This window comes from Pelecanus crispus, chromosome 3, assembly GCF_030463565.1.
Source record: "Pelecanus crispus isolate bPelCri1 chromosome 3, bPelCri1.pri, whole genome shotgun sequence".
Classification (NCBI taxonomy): domain Eukaryota; kingdom Metazoa; phylum Chordata; class Aves; order Pelecaniformes; family Pelecanidae; genus Pelecanus; species Pelecanus crispus.
This window is the reverse complement of record NC_134645.1, coordinates 31,079,062-31,095,353: the sequence shown is the minus strand read 5'-3', so window position 1 is coordinate 31,095,353 and position 16,292 is coordinate 31,079,062. Positions and strand designations below refer to the sequence as shown.

Genomic DNA, 16,292 nt, shown 5'->3' with positions numbered 1-16,292 from the left:
CCCAGGCTGCCGCAAGCTGCGCGGGGCAGACACGGACCGTACACCAGGCAAATGCTTCCCATCTGCCTTTATTTGTGAAGTTACAGGATTTTTTTACAGGCACTGTGCGTTGGTGTTTCAGACCAGTTCGGCTTTTTCTCTGTATTACCAATGACCGAGGGGGTTGGTGGGAGCGGGGAAAATCCCTCACAGCAACCGTTCCAGCCTCCAGAAAGGCATAAGACATCTGAGAGGAACAATCTGCTTCTTCTGAAGCCACGAAGCAAGGAATCTGGTTTATAAACAGGCTTAAAAAATAATATACATATGTAAGAGCAGCTCAAAGCTAAAGTACAGCGATAACTGGTACATACCTATGCATATCTGTTCACACCCTTTCCCCAAAGCTGGAAAAGGGATGGTTTAAAAACTAAAAACACAGTTTAAAAAAAAGAGGGATTCCATGCATTAAGTTTTAGTGTTTTGTGCAATTAAAATGGGATGAAAATAAATATAACTTAAAAAAACCCCAACCTTTTCCATGACACTAATGGAACAGAGGCAAGTCTATAAGGCACTTCCACATGGGCTACTCTAGAAAGCCTGGCAAAGAGCTAAAACAGTGCAACCATTTACAATGGCATCAGATGAGCTAAAGACATCTGTCTGGTGAGATATGAACTGAGAAGAACCTTAAGAGACTTCAATCCTTGGGAAAGAGGCTGGGGCATGGCTGCAGACAGCTCAATGGCCAACTCCTCCTCCTTATTGCTGCCAGGAGAAGACCTCCCCCACCAAGGATGCTGGACCCACCGACCGACGGCAGAGGGGCTCTGGAGCACCGCTCGCAGGGAGCGAGATGAGACAGTGGGTTTGGGGATGGAGCGGGTGAAGGATTTGCGGCCATCAAGCTCCTGTGCACCACCTCCAGCGCTGCACGTTCCTTCTGTCCTCAGCACGAGGGACTCCCCAGCTTGCCCTGCAGCCTCCCTTCCCCGCCGTCCTCTCGATCACTGACCTTTAGCGAGCCAGCTCTGCTGCGAGCAAGCCGCTTAGTTCAAATGTTCCAGGAAGTTAAAAAATAGCCTCCACCCTAAATAGGGAACTGAGTGTTTTTGCAGGAGTGGAAGCACAGAGGCCATGCTCGCAGCCTGAGCAGGCTGGGAAGCCAGCGCCGAAGGGCAGCGGCAGTCAGCCACCTGTGCAGGAAAAAAAGGGAAGGCATGGGGATGCTTGACCCCAACTCTGCTTTGCCAAAGGCGACTAACCCAGCCAGCTCGAGAGCTGCTTTGCTGCTGTAACCCTTTGCCTGCTGCTGGTAAAAATTACAGAGATGCGCCAGGCAGGAGGCTCGCCCCAGGCCGGGTGCAGGCATTGGCGGCACTACCCCTACACGTGTGCTCAGCTGCTGCCAAAAAAGACTGATCAACCTACTTTAGGCTACTTTAGGTCTCATAGTAGTCCCTTATAAGCTATTTTTCTTGCCCCCAGCCCTGCCCAAAGTCTTTATTCCCCGTGGAGGGCTGGAGACTGCAGCTAAGGAGGGCAGAAGCAGGGGAGCTGGCTCTAGAGAGGAGCTTGAAGTGTTACCCACCATGCCAGCGCACCCAGCACAGGGCACATGGGTGGGAAGCACCTGGCCGTGGTAAATACCTGTGCCCGACCACGCAGCCCCGCAGTAGGAAGGAAACCCTCGCCCTCCAGCGCTACCTGAAAATAACTGAGCAACCTCTATGGGTTGTCTTGAACACAAAGAAAAACCCAAATCTCCCCTTCTAGCATCTCCTAATGACTCGGCACAGCCAGGTCCCTAGGCTGAAAGGTGCTGGCAAAGACAACTAAAGGGCTCCCACCTGAGTATCCTTCGCCGTCTCCAGGCCTTGTTCATGCACCTTGGCTGCCAGAGGGTCCTGGGCATGGCCATTGAGTGTTTCTGGGATGAAGCTACCGATCCCAGCGCAGGGAGAGGCTCCTTCCTCTGCCAGCCCTCTTAAAATCAGGCTGCGCAAGAGACAAAAGCACGATAGGCAAAGCACGCGCTTACCTAAGCAACCCCTCCGGGCTGCTCCCGGCCGGCACGGCCGCGTGCTCCCACTGACTCTGCGAAGCCAAGGTTTCAAGTTCAGCTTTTGTTCTGGCAGGTTAGCTCTCTATTTACATGGAGAGGAAAAAAAAAAAAAAAAAAAACCAAGACAACCTAAAAATCCACAACAAAAACACATTAAATAGGGAGAGTATAGCTTTCAAATGGGAAGGGCGAGGGCTGGAAAGTGTCTTGTAGTGCAGTTCAGAAGAGTCAGTTGGGGGCAGGTTGGGGGTAGTGGCAGAGTCGGATGCGCGGCTTTAATGCAAGTCTTCGCTCTGGGACAACTCTGTCAGGATCTGAATGAGGTTGTCCAGCCCCCAGAGGTAGCCGTCCTCTCTGTTCCCTTCCACCCAGGGCACGTTGTGCTGGAGAACTTGTCCCTCCGGCAGCGGGGTGGTTTTCCCAAAGTCAATCATCCAGACTTTGGCCTGTTCCTTCTTGTCGTGAATGAAGAGGAGGGAGCTCCCGATTACCTGCGGAGAGGAGAGACCAGTTAGTGGCGCTCCTATTGCTCATTCTCAGCCGCCTTCAGGGCTTTCAGCCACCTTATCTCAGGCTGCATTTGCAAGATATGATGCTGAGATTTTGCACGAGCAAAAGCAAGCTGTCTGTGTTGCTGGCTGCATTTGCACATGCAAATCAGGTGTTCAGACAAGCTGATTTACTCATACAAATCCCAGCTCTTGGCACAATGAGAGGATCAGGAAAACATGGGCATGAAAGATAGAAATGTCATTTTGGAAACTGAGTCACGGTCTCCAGGGAAGGAATGAGATGATTTGTCTCAGCCTTCAGATGGGGATTTTTTTCCAAGGTCGGTTCTTTGTGACTGGCTCTTGCTATTCATGCTCACCAGCCCTGCAGACATCACCACAGGGATGAGTGCGCTCCAAGTACAAGTTACTTGCAATGTGCTGTCTCCTGCCTGAAACACCATCCAATTGCACCCACATTCCCCCTAGAATATCCTCCTGGCTTTCACAGTGCTCAGGGGATGCAAGTTACAGAGCTGCATGTACATGAATTTCCTTTTCTGTGAGTTCACTCGGCTGCATCTGCTTTGAAGGGCTCTTTCGTATCCTGATTGGCCTTTGGGAAAATCCTGCAGCAAGTATTGGCCTGGGCAAGCCCAGGGAAGCCCACGGGTGCATTTGGGAAGGTAAAGCACGTCACCTCTGACAGCAGAAGTCTCAAGGCCTGTTGCAGTGGGACGAGACCCCGCAAGCCCAATGCTCACCACCCCTGGAGCAGAGGGATGCTCAGCAGTGGGTGCCTCCAGCTCAGCTCCCAGGCCCATCCCGCTCACAGTCCCAGCCAGGCTGCTGCCCAGCAGCCGCTCCGCTGTGACTTCCCAGTGCTTGGGGAACACATATCAGTGCCATGCCATTCACCATCGTGCTCTTCTGCTGAATCTGCTCCCCCAGTCAGAAGGTTTTAGCAGGCAGTACTACAGAAAAGCACCAACAGGCGTGCTTCAGAGCTGTCCCAATGAAGTTTGCTTTCCAAATTGTGTCCGATGTGCACGAATTGGTGGATTATGAACTCGCTTGCCCTTGTATCACAAACAGGGCCCTGGGTGACCAGAGCACAGTGGCTGTTAGCAGACAGGATACAGTGTGCTGAGAGCCAGGAGTGCCCCATAACCTGTGCAGGTATGTGGAAAGTGCAGCTCTAGGTGCGTCCAGCTGGTGTCAGCCCGCCAAAACAGCAGCACGACATGTTACTTGGGGACTCCCACGTCCATGCTATCAGCAGGGTTTAGGTTTGAGGTTTGTCTTTAGATGAGGGCTTTGAATGGGAATCATGGACTGTTTGCAAAAGCTATTATGAATTCACATTTTTGAGGAGACTTCCTCCTCCAGCGCATTGGGAAAACATCCAAGGTCCAGAGATATGTATGATTTCCCAGAAATTATTATCTTTAGCTCTTCTCCTAAGCTCTTATAGCCCTCTCTTGGCCAGGACAGAGCATTTTAACTTTAAGGAAAAGCCTTCTGCTGACATGCTTCGCTCACCTGTCCTGGGTCGCCAAATTCTCCTATATCTCCTTGGAGGAGCCCTGCCCAGCAAGAGCCCCATGGAGGGACACTCAGAGTTTGGCTGACCTGCTGCGCTTCATCTCGAAGTGGGACGGAAAGTCAATGCTGATGCTTTTTAATTCTTAAGGAGTGGGAACTCCTTTCAAAACTTCCTTGAAAGGCTGTTTTGTTTCTGTGTTTTCAAATGAAACCCTGGCACTTGTTTCAGGGAGCATTTTGTTTCCCATGTTGAACTGACCTGAAACCCTCGGTTTTGACATTTCCCTTCTGTCAGGAGGCACGGCCCCATCTGCCTCCGGCTCCTGGCAGGACCCTCTGTGTGCGGCCGGGGCCGAGGTGGCTCACGCGGCTCTGGCTGAGGGACAGTGGGCTCTTGGAGCTCTGGCTCCTGCTCCCTGTGAGTCGAGGGCTCCTATGAAGCTCTTTTGCTCATAGACAACACATGCCAAGGAGCCAAGGACATGTGCTCTCATGTTTTGTTAAGTAGATGCAACAGCAAATACTCTTTGCCAATGCCAAATCAATAAAATGATTTAATTAAATTATAGAGCATTCCAATTTCTGTTGAAATGGCCAAAAAATGTAGCGCTTCCTCTTTGTTTTCCCACCAGAACTGAATTTTCACTGTAGAAAATGTTCATTTCATGGATACTCATTTCTGGAGGAAAGTCCTTCCAAGGGAAGAGTTCTTACCATGGTGTCCCAACCAGCTCAGCAAAGGCAGTTTTGGGATATTTGCAATTTATGACTATGCTGAAGCCTTGTTTGATCACATGGAGCAACTGGCAGACAAATGATACCTGATTTGCATTCAGACAGGCATTTCTCTCCAGAAAACCCCCATGCTTTTACTCTAAGGATTTTTCCCAGTCATATAAACCCATAAGCAGCCCAAATTCCTCCTGGATCACTTGTAATCTGTATGAACTTTGGTTTTCAGTAGATTTGAGCCCATGTCAGATGCATGAAAGTTATATCAGTCATCAGCTGTGTTTCCACATTAACATTAGGTAAACAGGGATATGAAAATATGGATACAAGAATATATTAAAAATTGTAGAAATGTACAGCCTCTGACTTGGACTTCTCTTCTCTCCTTGGACAAGCTGAGATTAAACCATTTGCATTTCCAGGCAGATCATCTAAACACGAGTATTACCTCATGGCACTTGAAGAATGGGGATGTCTCCAGGGTAGCACGGATACCCTTCAACCGGTTAAGGTAACTGTTCTGGAATTACAGAAAAAAAGCCAAAACACAATCTGTCAGCGCTGCGGGAAGCCTACGTAAAAACTGTTGCATCAAGCAGACAGGAAGATCACCCCTCCCAGCATCCTCTCCATGATACCATGTTTGCATGGAGAGATACCGGGGGTGTCCCCCAGCCACCCTGCGCTCCACATCCTCCCACAGACCTGTCCCCGGGAGGGTATTCCCTCTTTTTTGGGATCCACTTATCCTTTTGGTCTCTACAGCATCCTGTGAGCTCCTGTGGCTTCCAAAGCTTAGTGAGAGCATTTGCTTTTGCTGAACCGGTGCTTTCTGCAGAGTTTCCCTGCTGCATCCATGGTGGTCCCGAGGAGGGAATCGCTAATTCAGCAGCTGCTGCTGTGCATGCACAGCCAGGCTGCTTTTTTCTCTTACCTGCACTCTTTTTAATAGGTCAACTCTTCACCTCATCTATCATTTTATCACTCAGTCAGCCAAGCATTGTGAGACACTTCTGTAACTCCGTATCAGCACTTCTGCAAAGTTGGTACCACAGGTGGAAGGGCTTTCACACCAGTCAGCATGCAGGTCAAGGCCCACATGCCTGTTTGAACATCCCTGCGAATTGCTGGAAGGCACTAAACGTTCTCAGGGCCCCCTTTGACAATTTGATTTTGAGGTTTAGATAGAAGGACTAAGCACAGGAACACACACAGCAGGTATCTGGGCACTATACTACACCTAAATTTTCACACTTTGACTGCCTGGGGAGACGTGGAGGTTGCTGTGTTGCAATAGTTTGGCCAAGGAGCCCTGTCCAGAGCCAGGGCATGGTGGTGTGAGCGTGCTCCAAGCTCTTTGGGGATAAAATGCCTCCAGGCAACTTAATGTTTGGATCCAGGAGTAATCCCTGGGTAACTCTTGTCAAAGCAAACATGCTGGTTTGAAGGAGGCAGTGCCAAGGGCCACTCCAGCTGGAGCCTTGCATTTGTAGGCTTTATATAGCACAGCTTAAAACGGGAGCGCTTTGTCAAATAGGATATTTGACACAGTTGGTGTAAACTGTTTACAGCTACATCTCTTACTATCCTGGCAACATAGAGAAACTTGGGAAATGCCGACTGTGGCTTGCCCATACAAAGGGCACCTGGCGCAGGCAGGGGGATGCCTTGGACACCCTTCCTGTGAGACCGAGCACAGGGCAGCTCCCTCTGCCAGGGTGGGAACCCCTGCCATCAAATGCTGGGGTAAAGAGCAGCCTCAGAGGCTGCCGGCAGCCCCGGGGATGAGGGGGCAGAGCATGGCTGTGCCTCCGCAGCAGGTTTTGGGGCCAACCCTTGAGCATCTTCAGCAGACTCGCACCCAGCTCAAGCAGTGCTGCTGCAGCAAATGTGTCCCCTCCCAGCCCTCCGCTGCTCTCCCCTCACCCCTGCACCAGGATGGCACTTCTCTTTACCATTTTTCATGCTTTTTTCAGAGAGATTGCTCAGGCGGGCTGCAGCCCCTCAGGGCAGGGAGATGATGAGCAGAGGCCAGCCTCCATAGGAGGATGCCTCTCCAGGCAGCACCCCCCTAGCATCCCCCACTCACCAAAACATTGCGGTTTCCTCTGGTGAACTCCCTGAAGGCCTCCGTGACTTGTTCCTTTGTCCGCGTCTTCTTGAAGTCCCGGTTCACAGTGCCATCCTCTTTCTTGAAAAGAAGAGACAACGGTGAGTGGGATGAGGGGGGAGGGAGCTAGGGCAGGACCGGTGCTTCAGCAGCCATGCATGTCCCCACGTAGGACACAACCAGCCTTTTTGGCAGCTGAAGGACCTCCCTTTGGAGGAGGGGGTGAGCACAGGCAGCAGCTCTCTGCCTTGCACATTCCAAATCATCCCACAGCTCTGCTGCATTGCCCCCTAACACAGATGGCAAGTCTCCACCATCACATGCTTGCCAAGGACACCGGCAACGTGGACAAGCTACCTCTCATGGACCTGGCGCTCACTACCAACAGAATCTGGAGACCACCTGTTTCTGGCCACACTGTGCCCAAATGGCTTCCCATCACTGCTGTGGCTGAGCACAGGCATTGATACGAGTCTCGGGCTGCACCCCTGCTTGGGGAGGAAAGTGGAGCACAGCCACGGCAGGAAAACACTGAGTGTGGACAGAGACAACATCTCAGGAGCAGGCACAAAAACCCCTCCACACAAAGTCCTCCATGAACCACTGCAGCAAGGAGATGAAGGCAAGGAGCAAGCCCCACGGCTGTCTTGCCTCACTAGTCCTTTGGTAGTCCACAGATAGCAACCCCTCAAAGGCAGCAGCCTGGCACCGAGATGCAGTGAACAACCTTGTGCTCTCCTCTGCCTCTTCCCGAGAGGCACAGCTGTGCTTGGCCCACTGCAGGGATGGGATGGGACAGCTTGGTCCGCTGCAGGGACAGCATGCAGCCCTGACCCAGAGGCTCCTGGCTGAACCTCTGGGCAGCTTTGCAGGTCACTCCCCATTTCCCCAATCCTGATGGGGCTCTGATTTTTAGATCAGCACATTTCATTGTCCGGACTGGCCATGGGTCAGGCAGGCAGAGCTCACTTCCTGAATACAGGGGCTATTTTAAACCACATGTGCTTGTGCTCACAGCTCTACTTGCAGAGCTTCACCCCACCACTCCAGACAGCTTGTCTGCACACAATAGAGCAAAGGGACAGAGGCCAAAAACATCCTGTGGGCTAGGGAAGATGAAGTAAGGATGAAGAAGCAGAGCAGAGGCTGGGGAAGGAAGACAGCACAATGAAATCACCTGCCCTGGAGATTTATGTGCCCTGGCAGGACTTTGAGACCCATCCAGGTAGGTGCCCCAGGATGGGGCCACGTGCATCCCCCTGGGCAGAGGGCTGGCCATGGGCATGGTGGCCAGTCCAGCCTGGGGGAAGGCTGAGTGCCCAGGCTGTGGAGAGCTGAGCAAGGCTGACGTGCAGTTTCGGATGAATCACACAGCGCACTTCCAGCTTCCAGCTTGCATTTTGAGCAAGGGTTAACAAAGGACATAACAATAGCAACATGTGAAAGGTCTTAGTCTCCAGGAAAAGGTTTTTTTTTTTTTTGCATGGGGTGCAACTGATGCACCCAGCTTCAAACCACCCTGGACCCGACCTGACCGCCTCTTGCCCCTGCACCGGTGCTGCCACAGGGTATAAAAGCAAGGCTGATGGCTGGCAGAGCCTGCACCAGCAAAGGTCGGGGACAACCTTCTTGCTGGAAACCTCCCTGCCGTAGCAGCCATCCTGCCAATGGGCCAAGCAGAGCCTGGCTCTCTGCTTTTGACTGTGTCTCACAAGGCAGCACGCTGCAGCAGCGCAGGCAGGAGGCCTCGCTGAGGATGCTCTGGTGGCACGTGCGCGATGTATAGGGGAAGGGCGCTATGCCGCTATACATCCGTCACATGAGCCCTGACATGGCAGTGCAGAAATCAACCCACCCTCTCCCCAGGGGATGATAGATATCAATTTGGAGAAGTGCCACAGCGCTAATTTCACATGTAAAGAGCACAACTTTCCACAAAGCATCCAAGAAAGGAGATGGACTTCTAAGTGCTCCTAAAAATAAATTAAAACCACAGATGGCCTTTCAGATAAGGCAATCTAGGCTTCAGGAAAGCCAAACAGCCTATCTGTAATACTGCTCCCACAATTACCCCTCTCCTGTGGTTTCCTTGCCCAGCCAGACGCTGCTGCCGTAGGGCTGACGACTGCCACGACATTTACAGGTGTCTGAGCCCCGAGGGGGCTGCCTTCCACCCAGCAGAAATGTGAGGGGGGCTGATAAGGGCTCTCGCAACCTCCACCCCACCAGTGATTCCAGTTTGCACTGGCGTCACTGGGGCAGGCTTCGGGTCAGCCAGTTCCCCCTCTGGCACTGTGTCCAGCCTTGGATGGGGCTCGTGAGCCACCTGTCTTGGGAAAGTCAGGTGAGGGTTTTCAGGGCTGGTTCTGGGATCGCACAAATATCCCAGCACCAGGGTATACTATCCCACCATGGCCTTGTTGCAGGTAATGGCGAGTGACTCCCAGACCAGAGCAGGTGTTTGGGAGCAAAACTTGCAATGAACTCCAGCAAGCTTCAACTGGGTCACCAGGCATCACTCATATTACCTTTAACAGGGTAATTTTATCAATAGCTACCATTTCTAAGAGTTTCAAGCTACTCCAGAAAGTTAGATGAGTGTCATTATCTCCTTTTGCAGAGGAAAATTTCCATTTTAAAGAACCACCGGATCCTTGAGGCCACCTGGGAAAGCAAGAGCTCAGCCAGGAAAGGGTCCCCATCCTCATTCCCAACCCTGAGCTGCCTGTTCACCCCACCTGCCCACACTGTCCCAAAGGGCACTGCTGCTCCCCTCCTTACCCTGTGCCCCCTTCCAGCCCATGCACGCAGGGCCAAATCCTGCCCTTCCCTTGCACGGCAAGGGGCTCTCCTGTATCAGCTTCTGGCCGTGAGCGAGGGGCAGGGCAGATTCACCCCTGCTCTTCCCAGGGAAGCATCCACAGCAGGAAAGAAAACATAAGGAGACTTGTTATTAAAAAAAATTTTCCTGAAATTTCCTCTGAGGCCTCAGTAGCAGCTCAGGGCACTGAAGGTGCTTTCCCTAATGCAGAGACTTGACCCCAGAAATAGGGCAAATACAGGGATATGGCACAGCACGACCAGGTCTACAGCCCTGCTGATAAAAAAGCCAGCTGGGAACCAGCATGAACTGTTAATGCTTTAGCTTAGGGGAAAATAATCCAGAAGCTGAGGGATTTAAGGAGAGTTACAGTAATTAGAGCCTTGATCAAATTAGTCAGCCCCTAGCAGCAGCAGCAGGATTATTCCTGGAGGCCAGCACTTCTCAACATTTTTCAATTCAAGGACTGCCTCACCTCTTTGAAAAAAATCCACAGCTCACATCGTGCAGCAGCTCACTTATGGTCAGCTAAAACAGAGGTGCAACTCTCACCACTCCTTTATGGCTTTTATTTCCTTCCACAGTGTTTTTTGGCCTGTGTGGGAATATGACTTGGGTTTTTTTGGGGTGGGGTGGGTAGGGTTTGGTTTTTGGGGGTTTTGTTTTTTTTGGTGGGGTTTTTTGGTTTTTTTTTTTTTTTTTTACATTTTTCATTTCAAGCGGTTCACATATGACCTGCTTGTGCTGTAAGGCCCCCTAAATGTCCCCAGATCACAGGCTGAGAAGCACCGCTGGAGGCCAAGGTTATATCATGTTAGACTACAAATAGTATTTCCTGAATATAGCAAGAAAGCAGGGAGAAGAAACAGTGCATGGGAGCTTTGGTCCCAACTGGCCCACTCCTTTTTTATATAGCCTCAGTTTTATAATAAGCACCAGCAAAACAGCAGCAATGGGAATGCAAAACAGCAGCAATGGGAACTAGGCAAAGGGTTGTCCTGAGCTGGAACAGCTCACAGCGTGCTTGCGGGCGCCCACAGCAGAAAAGGGTCTTTCAGAGAGCTGGGGAGATCAGGGAAGGGCTACACGAGCAGGCAAGTGCCCTGACCAAATGCAGGCACTGCAGAAAGCTGTTGTGGAGAAGCATGACTGGCAGCATCCCAGGCAGGGGCATGGGACAGGCAGGGGTGCCTTGTTTTGCTTGCCAGAAAACTCTTGAAGGGGTTCAGCCCAAGGGCTGCTCCTTGGGTTTCTGAGAGTGGTTGAGTTAGAGATAAATGCACTGTCCTCTGCTGGACATGAAACAGTTGAACGAAGAAGGTGGCCTCCTCCCTGAGTGCAACATGCTCTGTTGGGCTTCCCACAGCCCAAGGACTTTGTCCCGCACAGCAGGACAGACAAGTCCCTTCCCACCGGTGGTTTGGTATGTGGGTAATCAGAAGTAGCAGCTGTGAGTGACTAACTCCTGCCGATCACCTTTTAAACCCATGATCTCACATCTGCATTTATTTGCTGTTTGACCAGTGAGGTGAAGGGGAACTCTACCAGGAAAGTCTACAAAATCTGGTGTAGAGGCTTTTTCAGGGATCGGCTTCGTTTGTTTTAATTTTAACACCACTATCTCCAGTCAGGAGAGATGCAGGAGTTTAAGGCCACAAAGGCCCGACGGGCGTTCTGGGGGAAGGGGGAGAGGAGAAAAATGATCTGTGATTGAGAGAAAGAAACTCCTCTAACATGTAGAAATCAAGCCATTGTTTCTGCTAAGAGTGAGCGGCTGCTCTGAGCTACCACCTGGGCCCCCAGCAGTGCCCCAAGCCTAAACTACTGCAGGCACAACTTGACTGAGCTCCCCTCGGCTGCCAAGCCAACGTCATGCCCAAGCAGACGATGAAACCCTTAGCTCAAGCATGATATTACCTTTAATTCATGCTGGCTGGCTATCAAAAGCCATTGCTAATGTTCATGCAAGTCTTCTATTACTAATAAAACTGCTCTGCAGTTAAAGACCTAACTTTGTTCAAGTGCCATCCCAGACATCTCTCTTGCCGCAAAGTCTCCTGGACAAGAGAAAAACTCCTGGGCTGGCTCATCTAATGGGGACACAAAAGCACCCCAGCAGGTGTTCATCTCCAGAAACATGAGCATTATCTCTGAGCAACAGCAGTCAGCAGGTTACACACGTGTGCAGGGTGCCAGCAGAAAGTGCGGCTGCTTGTGTTCACCCCATTTCATAGGGCTCAGTTGCTGAATTTTTCCGGACAGGGATGTAAATACAGCCTCCTCACTGACTGCAGCTAAACTCACAGCTCCAACCACAGATTGGCACACATTCAAGCTGGGATGTGGATTAATGGCTCAGCCTAGCGGCATAGCAGTATCAAAAGCAAACAACTAATCTGAGTCTTCAAGTTAGAGGACAGCACTTTGCATTTCACAGTCAGGGAAATCAACCAAGCAGCTGATTTAATGACATTATGGCTAAAACTGTCCTCTTGCATTGATGCCCTGAGCTCAGCTGCTCTCTCAGAAGAGCAGTGCTGCCCCAGGCCAGGTGCCTGACAAGGGTGGTTTGGCTCCAGGAACCAGGGATGTCCTGATGTGACACCACCTCACCACCAGCCTGCCGTGTGCGTGTCTCTCTGAGTGCGTTTGGTTACCAAATGCTCCCACCAGCTGTTCCCCCTGCTCTGCACACCTGGAGCAGCCTCACCTTTATTCCCTCAATCCTGAAGCCCAGCGTGGCGGTTGAGCTGATGGTCTCCCTCCACTGCATGTAGCGGGGCTTGGTTACAGCCCGCAGCACGTTCTCCTCCTCGGTGGGGGCATCAGGGTCCACCTCGATCATCTTCTGGTACATGTCTTTCCTCAGACTTGGCTTCTTCCGGGCCTTTATCAGCTCCTCCTCCAAGTACGTCCTGCAAGGAATGAAGAGGGGGACATAAGCAGGGCCATAGGGCCACCACACGAGGTGCCACGTACCCACAGACAGCCCTTGCCCCAGAAATCACGCCTATCCAGGACAGCTGATCCCTACAGAGTAGGGCAGCATAGGAAATAATGAGGCAAGCCTCATTGCGGGTGAATTGATCCGGATTTAATTAGCACCCCATCATCAACACCTGATTTCTTTTCAGTTCACCAAGGAACCACAACCAGTTTGGGAATAACGAGGGAGGTTATTTCTCACAGGTGCCCATGGCATTGCTACTGCCACCCCTTGCTCCTGGGAGGCCTGTCCCCCAACGCTCACTGAACCTGAGCAGCAACTTAGTGGCTCTCACGAAGTAAACATGGCTTTCAAGATGTGCCCAGGAAACTGCCCACATGTTCTGGGACCCAGCTGAGTTGAAGGCAAGAGGGAAGTTGCTGCATCCCAGCCCTTGGTGTTAGCTCCTGCTCCCTCCGAGGTTTGGCCAATGTGGGTGGCTGCTGCCAAAGCTGCTCCTGTGCCTCTCTTGCACTTTCCCATCCCCTCACCCTGTGTACTGCAAGGGCTGTGCCTCACTGGCTGCTAAACAGGGTGTTTTCACAAAGAGCTGCCTTGCTGGTGATGACTTTGCCCAGTATAGGTCTGTTTTAAGTGGACTATCTAGCAAAAGCTTCCTGTACAGGATGGAGCAGAGGAAGGGATGCAGCCTTGGCCGGGTGCTTACCATCACCCCCAGGACCATGGGGTGCAGCCAGGATGGGGGAGTGGGGAAGGAGGATGGAGGGTGCAGAGGAGTGTGCAAAGACCTTGGTTTCATGCATCCTTCAGAGGAGCACCACTCTGTGCCAGAGCACGCCCGTGGAGAACTTCTACACTCTGGCATGCAGAAAGCCATCATCCACAAAATAATACTTCCTGCAGCAATAATAAACCACTAAGCAACTCCTCCTGCGGCTCCCAAACCTGCCTCAGCTCAGCCTGGCAAGTGCCCAGGCTCTCTCCAAACAACTTGCTAAGCCGGGTGAGACGTCCCAGCAAAATGACACAGGAATGACCCTATCTGTCTCCTCTTTCCCCCAAAATCCAAACTGCTCTACACCTTCCACTAGCCATGCCCAGCTTTGCAGAGGGGCTGTGCCCTCTCCTCATCTCCCTTGTGCCCAAATCCTAGCACCTGAGCATGCGGTTCCCCTCCAGAACCAAGCAAAACGCATGGGGAGGATGCTAGGCAGACTGCGTGGGACAGTGTTCCTGTGTTTCCCACAGGCTTAGCAAGGCAAACTGGTATCTTTTCTTAGGGCGGGCATATGATCACTGAGCAGACATCCCCAGGGCATCAGCCCCTTGAAAAATGCTGCAGATAAAAGCGATGAAAGGCTTCAGCTGAGATCACCAAACCAATGATTTTTGGGCAGACGGAATAAAATAGCAGAATAAAGAAATGGCGTGCTCAGAAGCACTGCTCACACTGCTCAGAAAGCTACATTTCCTTTTGATGAGAATGACAATTTGTCTATTTCTGTGGTTCAGTCCCCCTGCATCGCTCCAGGCTTGAACCATCACTAGGGCTTAAGACAGACAAAGTTTTGTTTAGGGGTGACTGGAGGAGGCTGCCACATCCCAAAGGCAGGTTGGCAGGAAAAAAACAAACATGTATCTACCTGGCAGCAAGCTGCTGGCTCAGAGGACAGGTTTAACAGCCCTGAGGTTTAGTTTACCTGCCAGAGCCTCTCCTGCCTAGCTGCAGGGATGCCCCACTCCCCAGCATTAGCCCAATTCACCCTCCCTCACCAGCTCTTCCCACAGCACCATCTCATTGAACGACGATGATGCTCAGCACATTTGCCCCTTTGCCTGCTCTGCCTGTCTTAGCTCCAAAAACCCAGGTGGACAAATCACCTGACCTGTGATTTGTGTGTGGGAGGCTTTTCTCCTCCTACAGACAGCTGCAGGAGCACCTGGGCAGCACGACCAGCAGGTCTTCTTCTGGTGGCTGTCATCTCTGGGTCCAGAGTGGGTCCCGTCTCCTTCCCACGGCAGCATGGTGTGTGCCAGCTGGGGCCACGTGGCTGTGCCGGGGCCCCCTGCCCTTCTCTCCACCCCTCCGGTGGAAAGTATTCCTCGCCTCTTCCCTGCAGACAGCCCGACACGCCAGTTCGAGTTTCACATCGGGAGTTCAGGAGGTTCAGGAGGGGAAAAAAAAAGATTCCTCCCTCCCACAGAACCCATCAGCTTTTCCAGCAGCGCAAGCGTCTCCACCGCGTCTGGGCTGTGCCTTAGCCAGCGAGGGGGGTCTCAACCCATCCTGCCGCCAGCCTGCAGCAGACCCAGGGCCGAGCAGTGGCCTGAGGCTGCTCCAAAACTGGCAGCTGCCTGGGGTCACCAGCCCTGCCCTCATTTGCTCTGGGATACCCTCGTCAGCTGCGACATTGCTAGCTCAAAAACTGCTGCTGGCCAAGTGGCTGCAGCCTGGGATCTTGGCATATCTGTAGATGGTTCTCAAGGAGGACACGGGTAATGTTGCTCATCTGTTAGGAAATGTTTCAAGAACTTTGCATGAAAGGCACTAAACTACTTAGCACACACATTTTATCCCTCAAGTGTGCATGGGAGCAAAGGGTAAGCAGAAGGAACATTTCTCGCTCACCAAAGCTGTACCATTCAAGTGTCTTTATTTCACCCCTCTGGCACCCTGGGCAGGATCTACCACACCTTTTGCTCCCTGCCCCTTGCCTGTGTCCTCCTGCGGCAGAGACAGGCAGGTTGCCATCCTCCTAAAAGCTACTGTGCCATTCTGGTGTACCCAAACCCAGAGTGCTGTTCCCTCCGCTGCACCAAACCACTTTCCCAGCACACGGGACAGTCGACAAGCAGAGAAGGAAAGAGCCTGGTGCATCCTTCCCGTACCCAGGCTTCCCCATGGTTCTCTCCTCATGCTGTTGGCTTAGCTTTTCCTGAAGACAGCTGAGCCTGGTGTTCTCACTTGTGTGTTTCAGAGGGTTTTTACCCAGGAGATGTATTTGCTTTGAGTACCCCACCTTAAAACTCAAACGATGTCCCCAAAGCCACTCACCTGACCCCCATTTTACAGTCCATAACACAGGGGGAGTCAAATTCAGCCAGCAGATCTTCCATCTGGTTGTATCGCTCCCCGTCCTTCACAACGTCGCCGTGGTAGGCAGGAACATAGGGCTTCAGGACATCGTTCATCAGGCGGTCGAGGCAGCGCTGCTCCGATTCACAGTGCTTCTTCAGTATCCTGCCGTTGGCCGCTGCCTTGAAACTACCTGAGGGTGACAATGGACAACGTGGCACTTGCTTTGGATGGGGGATGACATCGTGCCTTCCCAAAACAAGAAGGGCAGCCCAACACCTTGGAAGCAGCTCTGTTTACACCTGTACCCGAAAGAGTCCCCGCAGGCTGGGACTTGCAAGCTCAGGCTGCCAGATTCACATGTAGTGTCAGAAGTTTATGACCAGCAATGTCACACCGTAAACAAGGCAGAGACCTGCCCTGCAGCACCCGACACATTTGCTTCACAGCCTCTGTGCACTTCACAGTAGGTTCACACCTTTGTCTCTAGGCTCACGCGTGGGGCATCTTTGTGCTGGGCAGC

The 16,292-nt window shown here is 52.0% G+C and overlaps 1 protein-coding gene across 1 annotated transcript in view; it reads right to left on the bottom strand.

The window, feature by feature from the left end:
- Window positions 1-2,322: 2,322 nt before the first annotated feature.
- The window catches only part of ITPKB (inositol-trisphosphate 3-kinase B), a 66,166-nt gene continuing 52,196 nt past the window's right edge, over window positions 2,323-16,292 (bottom strand). The window contains exons 3-7 of the mRNA XM_075707928.1: window positions 15,749-15,962; window positions 12,457-12,661; window positions 6,905-7,006; window positions 5,264-5,335; window positions 2,323-2,538 (exon numbers count right to left, since the gene is read on the bottom strand). Of these exons, the coding sequence (XP_075564043.1) occupies window positions 2,323-2,538; window positions 5,264-5,335; window positions 6,905-7,006; window positions 12,457-12,661; window positions 15,749-15,962 (809 nt within the window). The remainder of the gene's footprint in view (window positions 2,539-5,263; window positions 5,336-6,904; window positions 7,007-12,456; window positions 12,662-15,748; window positions 15,963-16,292) is intronic.